We start from the raw sequence: 21,266 nt of genomic DNA on the forward strand, positions 1-21,266 counted from the left end.
AATTAAATGTTCATAAAAATCATAAAAATAATCACTAAAAACTCCAGCTCTCAATCATCCAACCACATTTTCATTGGGCTGAGCTGTCCTCTCAATCATCCAACCAGTTGGCAGTGAGCTTTGAAACTACACGATTGTTAAAAAAACAAATAAATAAAATTATCATGGTTTTGGGTACATATTCATTGGCTAAGAAATATGCATTCCGACTGGGATTGCGATGCTGCGCCAGGAAGAAACGGTGCGTGATGATACGCTGAACTCGACTACTTCGAGCATTGGATAGCGCTTTTCACACCCTTATCATCTAAATATTGGGTTGAGTTTAGTCGCACTTCGACTAGATACCTAAAGCATATGTGACAGTAGATTATCCATTTCCAAGATTGCATCTAAGCAAAGCAATCACAGCCTACCTTTAATTTGAGAGTTCAAAAAGGTGTAACACAACCTGCCAAAAGAGAGAGAACAAGGAGGTAGATACAAGGTTGTTTCTCCAAGTTTCTATTGATGAGACATTATCGTGTCTTCTACTACAAATCACAAGTATTTGATCACGCTGTAATGGTCCTTGTCTTGACACCAATTTTCCTCCATGAAACACTGGGCATTATCTGCTTTGTGTCAACACGATCCTTATACTTGATAGCAAAATTGAGCAATGAGTCCAGAAGTGAGTCAGAAAGAATGTGAGGTTTAAGTCCCAATTCAACAAGTTTAGTGTGCTTGGGGTTGTAGTAATGTTCCTCTGCCTCTACTCTTGGGTTTGGCACAGAAATGCTTTGAACATTAAGGCCAAGCTTCTCTCCAGCTTTTGTAACAAGGGTCGCAAGGTCATTGATAGAAAACCGCTCAGTGAATTGATTGAAGACCCGAAACTCACCAGGCTGTGCGGGATTTGCAATGGCAAGCTCAACACACTGAACTGTGTCTCTTATGTCAAGGAATGCCCTGGTCTGAACACATTAAAAAAACCAATTAATACATGAAAGAAAGTCATGCACATTTATAAGCCAGAATAGCATGAATAACAAGAAAATTGCTGCATATGATTGTAGATTCTTCTTGACCTTAGCATGTTTCACCATATCATGATGAACAGGAAACATTAACCTTCTGCGGTTCCTATTTACCCAATTTCCATCCAAAAGCTTTACATAAAAGCAACTTTGCAGAAAGATTCATCACTAAAATTTTTTACATAAGAAATTCCTAAAGAAGCTTTAATGCGACAGTTTAAATGTCAAAAAGAAGAAGCATTCGGTAAATTGCTGGTTCTACAGATTATCAGTCCGGAGATATTCTTGTGCATAACTACCATAATATATCATCTTTCTCATAATTGCTTCCAAGTATTCACTTTTGTATTTGGGAGATGCAGCAATACTATGGTTATATTGAGTACATGATTCTTACCTGGCCCCCTTTGCCATAAACAGTAAGTGGATGACCCACAGCAGCCTGAACACAGAATCGGTTCAGTGCAGTTCCAAACACACCATCATAATCAAACCTGTTGCAGAGCTCTTCATGCATCTCAGTCTCATCCGTCCTCACCCCATAAACCACTCCTTGATTCAGATCTGTGGCTCTGATCCCCCAAGCCTTGCAAGTGAAGGCTATGTTATTTGAATCGTGAACCTTGCTCAGATGATAGAACGAGCTAGCTTGCTTGGGGTAAGGCAGAGTATCTGTTCTTCCATTATGAGTAATTGTAATGTAACCCTCCTCGATGTCGATATTTGGAGTCCCATATTCTCCCATGGTCCCTAGCTTCACTAAATGACACTGCTCCCTAAACTCTTTTATAGCAAAGAGTACATTGAGGGTCCCAATCACATTGTTCTGCTGTGTATAAACAGCTCGTGACCGGTCAATCATGGAATAAGGGGCAGATCTCTGTTCCCCAAAGTGAACAACAGCATCAGGCTCAAACAACTTGAAGGTTTCTGATAGGAACTCAAAGTCACAAATGTCACCAATGAAGAGTTCAATAGTTTTTCCAGTGAGAGATTTCCAACAGCGGAGGCGGTTGTGAATTGAGTGGATTGGAGTCAGGGAGTCAATGCCCAGCTGGTGGTCAAAAAGCCGACGTACAAGGCTGTCAACAATGGCAACCTCATAACCTTTGTTGGATAGGTGGAGGGCAGTGGCCCAACCACAGTAGCCATCTCCACCAATGACCATGACCCTCTGCGGCTTAGATGGCTCTTTCAAGGTCTGATGGGAGCCAGAGCTGGGTTGAGTTGGGCCTTCCTTGCTTACAGGAAGCGTGGTTGCATGGACTGTATAATTTCTTTGATGCTTTTCTCCTCGTGAGACAAGCCTTGTAAATGGAGATTCAGATGCTTGAAAAGTTAAAGAGGTCGGAAATGTGCTTAAGCCTTGTTTCAATGGCAAAGAGTAAGGTCTGCAGCCAGAGGAGACTTTTATGGAGCATGAAGTTGAAAGCAAATGCGCCATCTTAAAGTTAGCTTCCTCCAACCAGTATGCACGTAAACCTGCATGGTAGAAGCTGCAGAGATTCAATGTCTTGGTGACTTTGTGCAAAGGGTCAAGTAATAGAGTTTCAATGTCATGGTGACTTTATGCAAAGGGCCAAGTAATCGACTTTACACGAAGTTGCTGGTGGCCACGTGAATCCATGGAGGAGTACTTTGAGGAAACTAAGTATCTACATACTCACTTTTGTCATATTTATGACAGTGATATACCATGTATGATCTATCTATGGATTATGGGTATAAATGCAAAAGTGCCAATATTTCATTGTAAAAAATGAGCAAGCAAAAAGTGAGCTCAGAAATTCAACCAAGCACCAAACTATAATAACATTTGTACCCTTCAAATCCTTCTTTACAAAGTGACAAAAAAATTAACACAAGAAAAATAAAAGAAAAAAGCTAACTTCGAGTAAGCAGAGCCAAGCCATAACCAGAATTATTTCAATATATATATATATATATATATAAGGTTGGCTGAGATCAGGTACACAAACAAAGACTTGCAACGTAATAAAGGGAGGAGTGGACAAAATACAAGTAACATTGGAAGTTGGAACCAGTCAATCTTCTGCTTAACATTTACACCATCGGAACCGCATAAACTATGATTTTTTTTATCCATGATTTTGTACGGAGAAAATTTGGATTGGGATGGAAATTTTCTATCCTTAAAGATGTTAGTGGGTTCATAAAGCCTAGGAGGTGGGAAAACATGCTCAGATGAAATCATGAATTGGATACTGGATATTAAGATTTAAGACTGTATTTCTGAAACCCATGTTTCATTTTGTGCACATGAAATTGACAGAATGACTTTGCTATTGAGTCCTCCAAGTTTTGGGAAGACAACAATCTCACTAGCTTTGGCCCGAAAGCTTGAGCCAGCTCTAAAGGTGAAAATAATACCATTTCAGCTTCAATCCTTTCTTGGATTTTCATTTCTTAGCTCTGTTTTGGCACTTCAATCTCGTCCCTAACTAGAAAACCGCGACTCGTCATTTCAGTTTTCTGGGAGGGTGACTTATAATGCATGACATGAGAGAGTTTGTACCTAAGAACTGCAGCTTATATCAGTAAATATGATCTCCATATTGGAGAAATGACTGTAAGGGAAACATTGGCCTTCTCGGCAAGGTGCCAAGGGATCGGGTCACACTATGGTTAGTAAATTATCTTATGGGATCGCTATTTCCATTTTTTAGCTTTACTTGAATATGAACTTTTGCCACAAGTAATCTCTAACATACAAATAATGACTGTTATATATTTCTGAAATCTGCAGATATGCTAGCAGAGATGTCTATAAGAGAAAAAGAGGCAAATATCCAACCAGATCCAGATCTAACACGAGCGGACTGAGCTTCAACAGAGCAGGAGCTGCAGCAGTGTGGAGGTGATGTCAGTCGTCGGAGTGTGGAGAGTGGAGACAGAGAGCAAAAAATGAATTCTAGATCTAGGGATTTGATTATGAGTTTGCAAAGCAAAGGGGAGAAACCAGAAAGTTGAAACGGAGGAAGAATTACGAAAATGCCATGCCTTAAGTTTCGAATTGACTCCCATCAAAGGAGTAATCTTCAGAATGAAATATAAAAAATAGTTGAAAGCCATGCTTTCTTCTTCACTTAATCATCGAATATGTGCTCATTTTGGTCATTCTATTTCAAGTTTACAAGTTTTCAGGACATTCATTTGAATGTCCTATTTAGTTCACAATGTCAATCAGGTTCGTATATAAGCTTCTTATATATGAGCTGAAATTCACTATCTTAGGATTCTTAACCGCCTTAAGATTTAAAATGAACTAAATAGGACATTCAAATGAATCAGTGGCATTTTTGCTTCTCTGGAACATCACAACGAACGAGTGAACCGCGCGCTAACACACACAAAGGCAAAGAAATATTTGCAAACAACCCAATTATTTCTACAAACTTCGAAGATATTTTAGCTCTACTTAAAAGTCAGCATCGCAAACGTAGATGATAATTCAACAAAAACGTAAAGATAAGAAAAAATTGCAGGAAGCAGTTGAAAGAGAATTATCACCTTGATAGGACTGCCGGGGCTTGGTCTAAAACTTGTAACCCAAATGAAATGGCGAAATGGGTGTGACTGAGTGAGTATCAGCTTGAACGAAAGAAGGGTTTTTGAGGATTCGAGGCACAGAGTCAGGTTTTGCGTTCTAAAGGAAGGAAGGAAGGAGGTATATTCGTTTTATGCCAAATAGATAATCTCAATGCGCAGATAAGAGGGCGATACCAATGTCCGTTCAAGTACTATAGGTCAATCTCTAAAAAAAAATAAAACAAACGCACTATAGTTCAATATGAGTAATGTTACAAATCGAGCTCTTATCTCCATCATCATATTACGTAAAAGAAATAAAATTTGTAATCATAAAGTGCATAAATATCGCGTAATTTTTTTTAAAAATATGAGTAAATATGAAATTTATATAAAAAAAAAAAAATTAACTTTTTAATAATAAATTATATTTTTTTTAAAACGATTGTATGATGTTTGTACACTTTATAACTGTATATAATATTATTTTTATATAAAATGTGACACTTTTAATTATCACCATTGATCGTTCATATTTTTGTCGAAAAAAAAAATTTTAAGGTTGATAGACAATGCTACCTTATCATAGTAAGATAAAATGTGGATTACAGAATTTTCAAGATTTAATGCGTTGAAATACGACCTCAATCTAAAACCACGTATATTCATAAGAAAGTCCTATAAAGAATCATATATAGTAGTTGACTCTCTCTCTCTATATATGTATGTGTGTGTGCGTGTGTATATATATATATATATATATATATATATATATATAACTGTTTATCGTTGTTTAGTAGTGATATCGGGCTCGAGAGGATAAACTGTACAATGAGGTCTGGGCAGTGAGTTTGCAGAGTAAAACATTTTCAACTTTTCACTATTGCGACAATGATCCAATGGACATGACTTAGGAGATAAGTTGTAAGTCTGACAAACGTTTTCAACTTGAAAAATACTATTTTCATAGAAGATATATCTAATTTTATTTATTTTTATTTAATAATTAAGAAAGTATTTTTAAATGAATTTGTTTCATTTAGACGAGACATGACAAAAGTTTGAAACAACCAAATAGGAAGGGAAAAAAAAATCGGATTCATCCGAGTTTCAGTCTGAATTTAAAACCCTGGTTCCGATCCAAGTATACTCGAATTTTTAGGTCGGAACCCGGATGAATAGCCCTAAGACCGAACATGCGCTTTTAGGCATCTCTTTTGTTATCATTTTCTCATCATTAGTATTAAATAATTAAAAAATATTTATAATATTTCATTGACCTATTATTTAATATCACATCTTTAGATATTAAAAAGATGATAATAAAAATATATAATAAATAAATTTTTTTCTTAAGTGAAAATGGGTTGCATCTTGACCACTATGATGGAAATCAACAATGCAGAACATGCCATATCAACATCTATTCAATGTTGGGAAAAAGAATTATATTTTCAGTTATAAAATGTGCAAGGTATATATACTCTCCTTTAAAAAAAAAATAGTAGATAAATATGCGATCTATTTGAAAAGATTATTTTTTTAATGGTTAACCTAACCTTTTTTTTTTAAAAAAAAAATGTACGAGACTTACAAACTCTATAATATTATTCAACATTACTTAATTAAAAATTGGGCAAAAATTGATTTAGGAGAGTTTTGAATTGGTATTGCAATAATAAAACTATAAATACAATATGGCAATTTAAGCTTGTAAAATTGGTAAAAATAAATTTAAAAGATATGAACTACAAGATTAGATGGGAAGGAATATGACACGAATTTAAATAAAATGCTCATTTTTTTTTATCATAATTTTTCTCTTTAACCAAATAAGATAGAGAATTTCATATTTAGTCATTGAGAATTTATACCATCTTGCTCAACATAAGAATGAACAAAAAGTTATAGAGACGATCATTTTTTTCTTAATTTTTGAGGTAATTAAAAATTTAACGAATTGAGTCAACATTTTACCTCTCATTTAAATACTCTTAAATTTTGGAGATTGTTTTGGTTCAAAGCACAAAAACTTGTACTTCAACCTTTTTTTTAGCATATAGTTCCACCTTTTTCACCAATCTAGCTTTTTCTCTTTTGAACGGTGCATTTCCCTCTCAAAATTTTCCTTTAAACAAACTCTTCCCAAGCTCCATGAGGGGAAGGATCATTTCTTCCTTTTCCCCTTCCTCCTTTACAAGATTTATGTCATTTTCTATAAGAAGTTTCTTTAAATTTTTGTTTTAATAGTTTATCAACGATTTACTACCTTTTATCATGGTATTGTCGAGTCGTATTCTATTTACAAAAATGATTTATACATAATATTTTTCACAATATTTTACACAACTATGTTTTAAATTAAAAGATATTTTTATAAAACACCTAATAAAAATAACATCATTTTACAAAAATATCATCATCTCATAACATTATTGTGAAATATATTGTGAAAATATGTTGTTTGTGTATCATTACTCTGTTTACACAATGATTTATACAATATTTTCACAGTACTTTACACAACTATGTTTTAAATGAGGAGTATTTTTATAAAACACCTTATAAAAATAATATTATTTTATAAAAATACCTTCATCTTACAATATTATTGTGAAAATATATTATGTGTGTATCATTACTCGTTTGTAAAATACCTTATAAAAATAATATCATTTTACACAAATACTCTCATTTTCCAACATTATTGTGAAAATGTGTTTTGTATGTATCATCACTCTTTTATTCAAGTTATGTAGATTGCATAACTAGTGATATTCGCGCACCACCTCATAACTTACCTTGACCATCTCAAGCTAGTTTCACCTACTTGTGGGTCCCACTCACTATAATAGCCATAAGAGATACTTTAGCAACAAAGTGATTATATAAAAATTAATCTCACAAACTGACGTATCTTGATGTGTTTCATCAAATTGTAAAATTATTTTTATATAAAGTAAATCTAATGGATCACATAAAATCACGTCAGTTTGTGAGATAATTTTATAGACTCTCTTTATGACTGTAGCACTTCACTAGCCATAAAATTACTTTAGAGTCTCCTCAAGCTCACTTTCTCTTTTAACATCATCTTGCCATGCTAAGACCTTTCCTAAATTAGGAGCTTTCATACTCTCTTGGTCAAGGATGAGAAAAATAAGTTCTACAGCAGTTTTTCACGCTTTAACTTACAAAAGTGCAATCCTATATATTTGAATCTTCTTTGTAGCCAACAAAACAACAGCTTCCTTAACATTCTAAACCGTTGTATCCATCTTCTTTACCTCATTCAAGATCATTACTTCCACTCAAACGTCCAATTTTATTTTTATTTTTTTATTCTCAAGTCGGTGTAGAGCATAGTATTTATACAACTTAAATTATAAGACGCGATTTATAAGATTTAAATTTTAAACATTATTTTTAAAATTAAATTATATTATATAAATAGTATGTGATGTAGAAATTTTAAAATATCAGTACCCTTTTACCAATTCCATGATGGCTTGGATTTTCTTTCCCCAAGGAGTTGAACCATATCTTACTCGATTTCATCATTGCATGAAAAAACTAATTCAAGCCAGCAAAAAAAAAAAAAAAAAAGTGTACTTAATCTCCAAAACCAGGCATACTGACATACAACGTAGCTTAAGCTGCAATTTAGGTTGCGTTTGGATGTTGAAGTGAGTTGAGTTGAGATAATAAAATATTGTTAGAATATTATTTATTATTATTATTATTATTTTATGATTTGAAAAAGTTGAATTGTTTATTATATTTTGTATTGAGATTTGAAAAAGTTGTAATGATGAGTTGAGATGAGTTGAGAGGATTTTTGGTTCCAAACGAAGCCTAAAGCTTTCAAACCTTAGCAAAATGTGTTTGGAACATGTTGGTCATGGACAACCCAATACGATGATAGATACATAGAAATAGAACTCATCTGACGTGACAGCACTCTTGTCCTACGCAATAATCCATGTGCCCATCCTACTCCTCTGTTCATTTGTAACCCCACAACACGTTCCGTCGGATAAGAGGAAAATGCAATAAGAATTTCTTCGACCTTATATATTTACTTACAAAAGAGTAATATAATTTTACAGTGTATAAATTTTATTATTTTTAAAAAATAATCCATTATTAAAAAATATATAACAAAAATTTATTAAATTTTTTTAAAATAAAATATACAAAACTTATGGACTCTAAAATTATTAATACCATTCGTGCTAACATGCCGTCTAGTTTTGACAGTTGGACTTGCCCGTTAGTATAAAGTTTTTATTTTTAATATTTTTAAATATTATTTAAAAATAAAAAATATAATAATACATTAAAAATAACTTTCTTGATCATTAAATAAAAAAATTAAATATATGAACGATCAAAATGAAGAGATAAACTGAGATGACATACTAGAATTTTCTTCTCAACTCTCTAATTAGAGCTCCCCAATTTAGATGAGATATTAATTTTCGATATTATCTTCCATTTTTGGTTCTGTTATAGCATATCCAAATGGCATATTCTGATATTCATAAAGAACCATAAATTTGTGTTGGGGTTTTAACGTGACACTCACACTCTTGTGGGTCTTCCAAATGTACAAAAATGTTGACGTATTATTATTACTATTAAAATCATTAAGTAGGCCAATAGGATTTGTAGAGGGTACAAGTAGAAGTACTACCCGCATGATGCGGTGCAGGATAGCTTGCGCGCCCATGCAAGGGCAAGGCGGACGGGGGAGGGGTAGCGGGGAGCGGGCCCCCGCTGCCCACCCCTAGGTACAAGCAGGTAAATGAATGTAGGTTGCTTCCTATTTTTGGCATTCAAAATCTAACATTCTAATGTTCCTTTGAGCTATCTACCGTTCAAACTCTTTCCCTCTCCCCTTTGAAGTTGAAAATTAAAATTAAAGTTACTTTAAATTGAAGTTAATATTTAAAATAAGAAATCATATTTACAGTTATAAAGTGTACAAATGCCGTATAATTTCTTTTAAAAAAATAAGTACATATTAAACTTACATAAAAAAATTAATTTTTTAATAATAATTTCACTCTTTTTTAAAAATATTGTACGATATTTATACAATTCATAATTATATCCAGTATTATTATTTAAAAAATAATAATAAGATGGGTACTTAGAGAACATTATGATCAGAATATGCATGCCACGTCTCTATATATCTTTTGGGTCAACTTTCTATCCCAAGCCACACACATACATTTTGATTTTGTCACCAAACGAGATTTGCCCCAACAAGCCATATCATATTGTATTTATAATATATTTTATATATTATGAAGATTCTACAAAACAGGCTCTTATCTAACTTATATCATACTATGATGAGGTGCCATTATCGATCGACTTTAGAGTTTTTCTTTAGGAAAATGTTATTTTGACATCTCATATATTTTAATTTATTTTTTTATTTTTTTATTTACTTAATAGTTAAAGAAGTAATTATTAGTGTATTTATATTTTTTTGTATTTTTTTTAAATGTTTTAAAATGATAAAAAAAAAATATGAGTAAAAAAAAAATTAGAAGATAAATTTGTGCTAGGCACGCCCAACAGTCAATGCTGGGCGGCAGCCTAGCACTATTCTTTTCTTTAAAACAAATAAAGTACTATACAAGGGGATAAAAAATTTTGCATTTTATATAATGAGATGAGAGTGTGATTTGTCGCCTTACTCATATAAGTAAGTACATAATTATCGTATGTACATAGACTAGCGCATAAGATAATCACAATATTAAACTTAAAATATGATTTATCAATTACTTAATTGAAAATTTGAAGTTTCAAAAAAAAAAAATTTTGAAAAATTGATATTTAAAGGGTGATTGAAATCTAATAACAGAAAGTCCAATGATCAAAATCTGATTGAAATCTACAAGGTTTTCTTGTTTTATTTGGACGAAATTTGAGATGAGGTTTTTCATAATTGAAGTTGTAATTTGAAAATTTCACGGAATTTTCAATCATTCAAATTCAAATTCCAAGTTCATATTTGAGGGGGGAATTTGTTATTGGGCAAAATCCACCTATGTTATTACATTTATACCCTTACTAGTAGTATTGTCACTATCATTAATATTTATGGTAACTAATATCGTAATTATCATCACAATCACCATCATTATCGTTTTTCCCATTATTATGATCATTATATTTACTATATTATTAAAAAAATTAAATATGCTCAATTCCTCAATAAAATAAAATAAAATAAAATTAGTAGGATATAAATTCTCATCACATTAATCACTTTATCGAAGCGGCTCAAGAGTATTAAAACAAAGGACATGTGGTCCATATTTTTTTTTTTGTGTTTATTCAAAAAATAAAGAATTTTTCTCACACAAAAATTCATACAAAATTGCATTTTGGTTAGTTCCTATATCAGTTCCGCTTCTAAGCAGTCTGATCGATATTGTGCATATAACAACCTCCATTTCATCTGCTGCCACATCAAAAATTTCACCAAACCCACAATAGCCTCATTCATAAGGTATAACTCTCAAAATAGAAAAGGAATATAGCCCAAGCCAATAACACTTCCATCTGTCCCTCTTTACTTTCGTCTCTTTGCACCACCACACGATAGTAAGTTCAATTCTACCGCCACCAGTCCGACGCCGACCATCCGTTGCCTACCTTGGTGTTGCCGACCATCTCAGATTCTCTGGTTCCCTTCTCTCACCACTTTCTCTTCTATTTTCCCTTATGGTGATTTGTTGTTCAACGCTGCTGCCAACCGCCACTTTACTCACACCAATTCCAGCCCTCAATATCTACTCCTCCACGCCGTGAGTTTCATCTTCTATGATAGAACCCACAATAGCCCCTCCACATCAATCTTGAATCCGAAAGCCATTGCGTGCACACACACACATAGAGAGAAAGACTAGTGTACTACGTTTAGCCTTCGTTAACCCACCCAGCAATAACCACCATCATAGCAGCCCAAAGCCCCACCGTGCGCCACCATCCCTTGCCACAAAATAAAAAATAAAAAATCGTTGCACCATGAGATAACTAAGCACTGCATGGCACCACAAGGAAAGTGCACTGCGAAGCCCCACGTATAACCTTCGTAGCCAACCTTGAACCACCATGAAAATAGGTCAGACGCCGTGTCCCAACCGCCCAACAAACCTATATTTTTGCTCCTTAAAAATAGAGCACAATTTCTTCCCATGCATGACAATCCCGCAAGCTTTCTCTGCCACAGTGCCACCGCTACCTATAGCCCACGGGAAACCTACAACCCCACGGCCTCGTTGCATGATTAAACTGCCATAGTTGAACCACTGCACCTTCTAACACCACCACCGATAGCACCCAGCACTACCGTAATACACAAATCTCTTTTGTTTCTCATAACCAAAAAAAACCGCACCAAAGGATCCCCACACACCACAGATTTCACAGCCATGAAGCCAAAACAATGCTAAACTCAGATCTGCATTTTCTCAACTCAACTCCGACGCACATTGTTCTCTTTCCTCTAACTCAATCATCGCCGTCGACTCCACCGTAGGTTGCTCTCTCGAGCTCCGTTGTCGTCGACCCTAGCTGTGCCTCATTCGATCTCCACCTAGATCCACTACTGCGCTTAACCCCTCATTGGTGAGCAATTGGTCGAATCTCTCTCTCTCTCTCTCTCTCTCACACACATGTTCTTAAATGGTGGTGTAAATATGATGTTGTGCATCCACATGATAGTTGTGGTGTGAAGCCTACATGTCACTTAACTATTGGTGGGCTGTTAATTGGGAGTGGTTGGACGGATCGGTGCTAAAGTTTTCTCTTCCTACATATCCATATGCACAAGTTCTCAACCATGCACTGCTCATCCACATCTTTCTCACTTGGCCATGAGTTTTATTTCTATCCTTCAACTCTATTGCGCTCTACACTCTACATATCTAACATTTACCCTACATTCTGACCATCACTTTTTTTTCATCTTTCCTTTTTTCTTCATATTATATTTGTTATTTGTTTTTTGGAATGGAGTTACAACTCCCCCTTTTGCCAAAGAAGAATTAGAGGGAGGCGAGCCATGGACAAGCCAATCAAAGGAAAAAAAGCTATGTGCAAGGAGGGAGGATGGAGGCCTAGACAAGGTGAGAGAGGGAGGAAGCAAGCAAGCAATAGGCCAAAATCTCACAAGGACGAGTGTATAACTGACTAACTGCATAAGGTTCCCAAGCAGAAATTAAATATGACAGAACATTAATATGACAAGACCGCTTACAATGCAATACCAAACAAACGCACATGATAGCAGGGAATTGACAATACAGAGCTAGCTTTTAACGGTTCAACTTAATTTGTTTAACTTCATTTTATCTAATTATTATAATTTTTTAAAATTTTTATATAAAATAAATAATTTAATTTTTTTAAATTTTAAAATAAAAATAATATTAAAAAAGAGCAATATTACGTATAATATCTATTTAAAAATTATATATGTAAACTTAGTCAATTTTTTCTTTAAAATTTTTTAAAATTATAATAATATCATTTTCAAAATGATATATTTTTTTCATTTAATGAAAGGTTTACATATGCAGTCTCCATTTAGAAATTACAAATAGAATTTCTTATTAAAAAAATAAATTCTCTAACAATATTTTATTCAATCTTTAACTCAACTCATTTCATTTATGAAAACAAACGAGACCTTAACGAAGAGCAATAACGCAACTTGCATAAAATTTGCCTACTTAATAGCAATGTGAGAAGAACCACCCCCACCACCACCGCGATGACGTCCACAACCCTAGTATAAATACCTTGGGGAAAGTTAAAACTGTTTGAAGGTATCCTCAATATGGTTCACACTTTCTTCATCTTCCTCAAGTCCTCTGACTTAAGCATGTGCGAGGTGTACATAGATAGTATAAAGTGCAACATTCGAGTTGAGACATCCATCAATCTTTAGACGTGAAAACTCACCACATGAGTTGGCATGAAATGTGTTTTTGATTTTTTTATAACCATAGTTTGTAATAATTCCTAAAGAAAGTGACATATTTCGAGTAGTGATGTTTGATGTTTTTATAAAGGAAATTATTTACATATAATATTTTTCACAATAATTTATACAATTATATTTTAAATAAAGAGTATTTTGATAAAATATCTTATAAAAGTAACATTATTTTATAAAAATATCTTTATTTTATAATATTATTGTGTAATGTGTTATGTGTTATGGCGCGCGAATAATGTGTGGTATAAAAAACTTTAAATAAAATAATTCTATCCAAAATGGTAGTGGTGTTGTGGTAAAAAAATACAACATTGTTACCAAATATGAAAAACCAAAGGGCACAAAAAAAGGAAATACAGATAGAAACGAAAGAAAGAAAAATGTGTGGACTTTGAAGTATATGTGGCGTATCTTGAATGTTGCAGGCTGTAAATACCACGCCCCTTTCAACCTCAACCTTATATATGCCACCCTCTCGTAGTCCCCAATTACCAAACAATTCAAAACAGAAGAGAAAATATTGGAAGAGATATCCAGATCGAAAGATCCCTTCTTTTCCCTCATGCTGTAATCGTTCTTCAAAAAAGTCTCTTCCTTTCGAAAACCCAGAAAGGAAGAGAAAGAGAAAATAGGATAGGCTTCGCTCGCAGATCTCTCTATCCCAATTCCCATCAATTTCAGCATTAATGGCAGAGTCCAAGAGGTACATTTCTCAGGAAGAGCTTCGGAAGCACGACCATTCAGGAGATCTGTGGATCTCAATCCAGGGCAAGATCTACGATGTTTCAGATTGGCTTAAAGACCACCCAGGCGGTGACCTTCCATTGCTCAGTCTCGCTGGCCGAGATGCCACGGACGCGTTCGTTGCGTACCATCCGGGTACTGCATGGCAGTATCTTGACAAGTTCTTTACCGGGTATTACCTCCGTGATTACTCTGTTTCAGAGGCTTCTAAAGATTACAGGAAACTTGTCTCGGAATTCTCCAAGATGGGTCTGTTTGAAAAGAAGGGACACGGAGTGTTCTTTACGCTTTGTTTGATGGCAATATTGTTTGTTGCGAGTGTTTACGGTATTTTGTGCTCTGATAGCACGTTGGTGCATTTGGTTTGCGGGGGTTTGATGGGGTTCCTCTGGATACAGAGTGGCTGGCTTGGGCATGACTCTGGACACTACCAGATAATGGCCACCCCTCGGTTCAATCGCTTCGCTCAGGTTCTTACTGGGAATTGTCTTGCAGGGATTAGCATTGCCTGGTGGAAGAGGAACCACAATGCACATCACATTGCTTGCAACAGCCTTGATTTCGATCCGGATGTGCAGCACATGCCATTCTTTGTGGTATCTTCAAAATTCTTCAACTCGATTACTTCTTGCTACTATGAAAGGAAGATGAATTTTGATTCATTTACTAGGTTCTTGGTTAGTTACCAGCATTGGACGTTTTATCCTGTGATGTGTCTTGCTAGGCTTAACTTGTTCGCGCAATCGTTCTCGTTGTTGTTTTCTAAGAGAAGGGTGTCCAAGAGGGGTCAGGAGATCTTCGGTATACTTGTGTTTTGGATTTGGTACCCTTTTCTTGTTTCATGCTTACCCAATTGGGGTGAGAGAATAATGTTTGTTCTTGCAAGTTTCTCGGTCACGGGGATTCAACATGTTCAGTTCTGTTTGAACCATTTCTCGTCCTGTGTTTATGTTGGCCCGCCGAGTGGAAGTGATTGGTGTGAGAAGCAGACCATGGGCACGCTGGATATATCTTGCGCGTCTTGGATGGATTGGTTTCATGGTGGGCTCCAGTTTCAGATTGAGCATCATCTGTTTCCTCGTTTACCTCGAGGCAATCTCAGGAAAGCCTCGCCATTTGTTAAGGAACTATGCAAGAAGCATAATTTACCTTACAACTGTGTGTCATTCTGGGAGGCCAATGTAATGACAATTGGGACGCTCCGGACTGCAGCCCTGCAGGCTCGTGATCTTGCCAATCCAGTCCCAAAGAATTTGGTCTGGGAAGCTGTCAACACTCATGGATGACAGGATGAGAATCTGAGATGGGCATCTTTTGAAGCATTCTAAGAATTTTGACATTGCAGTATTCATGCCTATTTGACATCGGTGTTAAGTAGGTGCGATAACTTCATTTCGATTGGTATCTGAGGCTGGTCATCCTTGGTTTCAATGGAAGAATAATAGTCATATTTATCATTTCTTAGACGCTTCAAACAATCATTATTCGGTCTGCATGTTTGTGAGATCAGCTCATGCCCTTTTCGGAATTGTATGAATACCGATATTATTCCTCACCCTCCTTGTTTGTTCTCAACACCACAGGTAGGGATTAGTGGAATGTAAAAGTAATCGTGTTTTCATAAAGTATTTGCATTTGATCACTCTTAGGAGGCTTTGAGTCTCTCCCAATATGTTATTTTGTGTTTGTGTTTGGAACTCCATTGTCGTTGAGACCAATGATCTGATCATTAGATTGGCCTTTGTTGTTTTCCTGATTTGCATATCTTGATATTGTATTTCTCATCTCCAACCTCATTCTAAGATCAGTTTTACTTTCATGTTAGGCTATCCATCCTGTTATTCCACGTTCCTGATTATTTGCCCCTTCCTGTTATTTGGTCTGAGATCTATCCAATTTCTCCAGTCATATAAAAAGAAACCATTGGACTTCCTTTACTTGATATTGCTCTGTTGTAGGGGGCTCGGGTAGTGAGGTGATCTGTAAATAATAGTGAATAGTAAAAAATATTAATAAAATATTAAATAATAGTGGATTGATGAGATCACTCCAAACACAGCCTGTTTATCGAGACAACTCTGAAGCTTTTCATTTCCTAGGTTCTACAAAAAATATCTACCTACTGGAAATTTCCAAACTATCCTTGTTGAGTTCTTAATGCTGTCCTTGAACGAGTGGAAGTGCTTCAGGTTTACAGCTCACGGTGTGGTGGCTTCCTGTCTTATTGCAAAAAAAGGACCCTTCCCTGTAACTTCCTAACATGAGGGTACTGATCCTAACATGAGGGTACTGAGAGCATGATGGTCCTGAGATGAAATGAGAATGATTGTGAAGTAGACCTTAGTTGAATTTGCTTTCCATACAACTGCAGGGAGAGCCAAAAGACCCTTATATGTGAACAACACAAATGATATAGACGCAACTATTTTACAAATTTTACACAACTTTAACTTGTGTTTATTCTATGATGATTGCCGTGCACGATAAATGACAAAAGGATTTTAGGAGAATAGTCTCGACTCTCAACTTCATTGAAATCTGCCCAAGATGAAAAACACCTCCTCATTTTATCGTTCTCTCTATGCGCGCCTGTCTTCTGAATTGTTGACATCACATGCAATTGTCGCATCTTTTAACTTTAACTCAAAAACTTGAATGCAAGCCATGATTACATGCCACACACACACACACACGTGTGTATGTATTTATATATGCATTTATGTATTTATGTATGTAGGTAACACAACATACAAAATACAACCACCCCGATAGGACAAGATGTGCTAAAATTATAGATATCATACTGACATATGTTTGATGAATAGCTAGTAAAAGGATTTGATATGTTTTGAAATTGATCAAATCATACTTTTTTTTAAAAAAAAAAAGGTAATGAGCAACAATCATGAGTCTATCTCTTGAGATATCATATCAATTTTCCACCAATTAAATTCAAAGTTTGTAGCTTTTTATTTTTTAGGGTGTCATACATTCATTAGTCTCTTGGAATATCATATCAATTAACACTTTTTGGTTGAATGGATTTCTTGGTTTACAAGAATTAAAACCATATCAGAAAATCTTGATAAGGGGATAGGAAAACTTTTTAAAGATAAACAAAACCATTTTTGAATCATGTAGGTTCCAATATATTCAGAAGTCAGAACTGCCAAAAACACGTCTCCAACACGTCGTCCCTGATCTTTCTGGGTGCATGATATCCATGTAAGCAGCATATGATGCTTTCTTCCCCACTCTCTCCCTCAAATTTCTCATATCGATTTGCTACTGATTTAGCAGAAGCACCAGCAAACTTTGAGGCGGAAAACGGCCCGATCTTTCCATGCGATGTGTTTGAAAAACTACAAGGAAATGAGTAGCAGTAGTGGTGGCAATCACAATCGCCCCACCATAACCCAAGCATGCGCCTCATGTAAATACCAACGCAGAAAATGTGAAGCACATTGTCCTCTCGCCCCATTTTCCCCCTCGCGTCATGGCCAAGATGACTTTCTCAATGCCCACGAATTAATTGGCATCCGTAACATCTTGAAGATGACCAAGAACCTTGATCCGGCAGCAAAAGCAAATGCCATGAAAGCCCTCATTTACGAAGCCAACGAGCTTGCTAGTTCGTGACCCCGTTGGTGGCTGCTACCACATTGTTTCCAATCTGGAGCGCTACATCTTGCTTTGCCTGATAGAATACAATCTCTTGCTTCATCAACTTGCTGTTTGTTGTGTGAAACTGGCGCCGCCTATTGTAATTCATGACGATGACAAGAGCATCAATACGGATGCTCCAGCCTCCAAGTACGTATAACGTCTCATCCTCAAACGGAAGAACAAGAACAATGCAGCATCATTTTATTTTGGTTGACAAAGGCCGCTCTTTCTTTTGATCGATAAACATTTCTGCTTAACAAACAGCAGTAATGACAACCCAGATTTTGAATTGCATTTTAATTTAATGTACGTCGAACATGCTAATTAAAGATGAGGCTATCAGTGTGATGATCTGTTGTCTAGTGGTGCTCTGTCCCCATAGATCCCTTGCTGCCCTCCAGATGCACATTACTGCTAGGAATATGGTGACTAAGAATAAATTAACCACACACATTCTTATTTCAGTTTTGCCTTCAAAATGTACTGGTAATGGACTGAGTATGTGCAAGACAACCTATTTTGAACTTAAATGCCCTTACTTTAGCATGAGATCATAGTGTAATTACCTGCACAAGATTCTGTCATCTCAGTGTTCATCTCTATGGAAAGCTTTGAAGCCTTGGTTGATATGGCGATCTAATTACTCGAAGTACTGATTTCTAACACATAGGTAGAACATCTATTGAGGTACTATATTTTACAAAGGGCATGAACTTAGTTCTAAGTAACCAATTGCATGCAGTAGAGGTATGTTTATGTATGAATTTCTTCGAGTGTTACGTGTAAAATGCAGTAGAAAATGTAAAAGCATGCGAAGAAATCATAGCTAGCTGAGTACTGTTGATGCTTTTTTCAGCCTCAACAGGATATGGTCAAATGACCCTCTCCTCTCATATAGTTGTTCTTGGTGGTAGTGTGTTTGAGATGTTCATCCATGACTTGCTTAAGAATATATTGCAAGAATAAAGATGATCAATATTTACATGGTTCGCACTAAGCTGGCTTACGTCCATGAGTCAGTGGTGTGAAATCCACTCTAAGCTGAGTTTGATACAAGCTCTCTATCCTCACTAGCTCTCTACAATTGCTCCTATAGAGTTCTCTCCAAGAAAAAGAAGTTTAGGACTCTCTCTGGTTGTGCCCTTCCATTCAATATCCAAATGGAGTCAACAACTCTCCTATGTCCTCCCTCCTCCAGCTTTATGTCCCTTTCTTACTTTATGTCCGATCAACTTCTTGTCTTTGTTAGATCCTCTTCCTCCCTTATATTTTAACATAGTGGGTTTCAGTTTTTCATGGACCTTTGGGGGGGGCTTGCACAAATGCTCATTTTACCTTCAACAATAAGTGGCATTGTTCTCTTTATAAGGCATCTATTGAGTTATTATATGGCATTAAAGAAACTTGATTTGTGAATTTTTTTTTTATAAGATCTATTTTTATAAGATTTCTTATTGAAGATTAATGATCAGGTTACGTTTGATTAGTGAGGTATTCTCTGGTATTATGTGAATAATAGTAAAAAAATAATAATAAAATATTAAATAATAGTGAAAAGTAAGTAAAAAATAATAATAAAATAATAAATAATAATAAGATATTCTAATAATACCTTTTGTATCCACTATTGAAAGGAATAATTTTTTTATTTGTTTCCATTTAATCCCTTGAAAACATTGTCATTATATAGAATATAAAGCCAAAACTATTTTATCAGTTAAAAGAAAGGTTTACAAAAAGGCAAGCTATTGCTTTCTTGGCTGTAACTTCTCACTCATTTCTTGCAAAGAAATCTTCTTTTTTTTGGAATCAGATTAAAAAAACGTACCTTTTTATCTTCTGCAACGCTTCCAGTCTAAGTTTTGGCTTTATGTCTACTTCACGACCATATGGTCCAACGTTAATCTGACTTGTCATCATCCTCCTAGCTACGCTCCTACGTGGCAAACCTCCAAGCATGCGAACGTGGCACGTCCTCTTCAGTCCCTTCATAACGTCCTCTTGAGTCTTCGCACAGCTCGCTCAGTGCGCAGCCTGTGCTTATATCTTCAGTCGGTCGGTCGCCCATTCTCTCGATCAGTATCTTTATCTCTCTCTTCCATGGAAGGAAATTCAGACTCACCCGAATCAGAAACAACAGCTGGCATCCTTGCCGGAAAGTTGATCAACGAACTGCTGACGGAGGTTGAAGGCAATGACGACCTGTCGTCAGAGTTCTTCATCAAAGAAGAAATGGTAGCAAAGTTCATGCAAGAGCTGTACAAGGAAATCACGTGTCCCTCTACTTCCACCAACCCCAACAAACGGGCGAACGATTTCCCTCCACCAACACTGTCTTCTTCATTTTTGTCGACCTCGTCGTCGTCTACATTGACAGTTCCGTTCGCCGACTGTAACGGCAAGAGTGAGAGTTGTGGGACGTCGGTGTCGGATCCGGTGTCCACACTGATGGCAGGCATTGTGTATTTTGGGCCAGCGGCCAAGATGGGTTCGCCGGAGAATGGGTTTCGTGGGGGCTCAGTAGAGGAAGGTGGAGGGTGTAATTACAGGCCGGTGGGAGCAAAGAAAGGTTTTGGGGAGAGCCATGTGGACGGGTGTGATGTTGGGGAGTTGGATGATGAGTGGCTAGGAAGGATACTCAGCTGGGACCCATCTCTGCTTGAGGATCACTGCATTTGAAAGCCTGCGCAGGTCCCAAAAAGAGAGGTTGCTCCCTTCCCACCTTCCTCTGTTTCCTTTCACTTTTTGGTAAACTTTCTTCTGAGCTTCCTCTTGTGCCCATATCGATACGTACTACATTTGGCGTGCTTTGTATGAACTATGATGTCACCTTAGTACTTCAGTTGTTACTTTCATGCAATCAATACTCAGGCTTAGCAACTTCTAGCTGTGATATGTCCATTTTTTTTTATCTCGGTTTCATTTCCACGGCTAATGTGTAAATATGCTTCAGTAGTATTTTTTTCTCTATCCTCCCCTCCATTAGTTCAATTTTCTTTAGATCTATTGCATTTGGACCACCATCAGTCGACATGCATCCCATCACCCAACCCTGCTACCCCCAATCTACTGGGACAACACAAAATTGTGCAAAAAATCTCTATGTGTGATCCACACGTGGCTTGCTTCCACGTGTGGTCCTCATGCGCCGTCACGTCCCAACGACTCCGTCGGCTACATGCGTCATACCAGCAAATTCTCTACATCATGATCTTTAAGATCTGTCTCACCTTATTTCCCAACTATCGGCGCGTGGC

The 21,266-nt window shown here is 36.1% G+C and overlaps 2 protein-coding genes across 4 annotated transcripts; one reads left to right on the forward strand and one right to left on the reverse strand.

Annotated features, from left to right (window-relative positions):
• Window positions 1-341: 341 nt before the first annotated feature.
• On the reverse strand, window positions 342-4,762 carry LOC109020494 (UDP-sulfoquinovose synthase, chloroplastic). 3 transcript variants are annotated; one of them, XM_035691311.1, is made up of 4 exons: window positions 4,551-4,756; window positions 3,835-3,881; window positions 1,417-2,501; window positions 342-956 (listed from the first exon to the last, which is right to left on the reverse strand). In XM_035691311.1, the coding sequence occupies exons 3-4, from the start codon at window positions 2,461-2,463 to the stop codon at window positions 555-557; spliced, it is 1,449 nt and encodes a 482-aa protein (XP_035547204.1). In that variant the 5' UTR covers window positions 2,464-2,501; window positions 3,835-3,881; window positions 4,551-4,756; the 3' UTR covers window positions 342-554. The 3 variants fall into 3 exon arrangements, with proteins under 3 accessions (XP_035547204.1, XP_018858503.1, XP_018858504.1); XM_019002958.2 differs by lacking the exon at window positions 3,835-3,881 and having other exon boundaries at window positions 4,551-4,762; XM_019002959.2 differs by lacking the exon at window positions 3,835-3,881 and having other exon boundaries at window positions 1,417-2,515.
• A 9,252-nt stretch (window positions 4,763-14,014) lies between these two features.
• LOC109021249 (acyl-lipid (9-3)-desaturase-like) lies at window positions 14,015-16,105 on the forward strand. Its single transcript, XM_019003847.2, has one exon. The coding sequence runs from the start codon at window positions 14,286-14,288 to the stop codon at window positions 15,627-15,629; it is 1,344 nt and encodes a 447-aa protein (XP_018859392.2). The 5' UTR covers window positions 14,015-14,285; the 3' UTR covers window positions 15,630-16,105.
• The last annotated feature ends 5,161 nt before the right edge of the window (window positions 16,106-21,266 follow it).

This window comes from Juglans regia, chromosome 6, assembly GCF_001411555.2.
Source record: "Juglans regia cultivar Chandler chromosome 6, Walnut 2.0, whole genome shotgun sequence".
NCBI classification, from domain to species: domain Eukaryota; kingdom Viridiplantae; phylum Streptophyta; class Magnoliopsida; order Fagales; family Juglandaceae; genus Juglans; species Juglans regia.

Excerpts from the sequence above, each read along its gene's own strand:
- LOC109020494 (XM_019002958.2), bottom strand. The coding sequence starts at position 2,463 with ATGGCGCATTTGCTTTCAACTTCATGCTCCATAAAAGTCTCCTCTGGC. Across the intron at positions 957-1,416 it reads TTTATGGCAAAGGGGGCCAG|ACCAGGGCATTCCTTGACAT; the intron begins GTAAGAATCATG and ends TAATGTGTTCAG.
- LOC109021249 (XM_019003847.2), top strand. The coding sequence starts at position 14,286 with ATGGCAGAGTCCAAGAGGTACATTTCTCAGGAAGAGCTTCGGAAGCAC.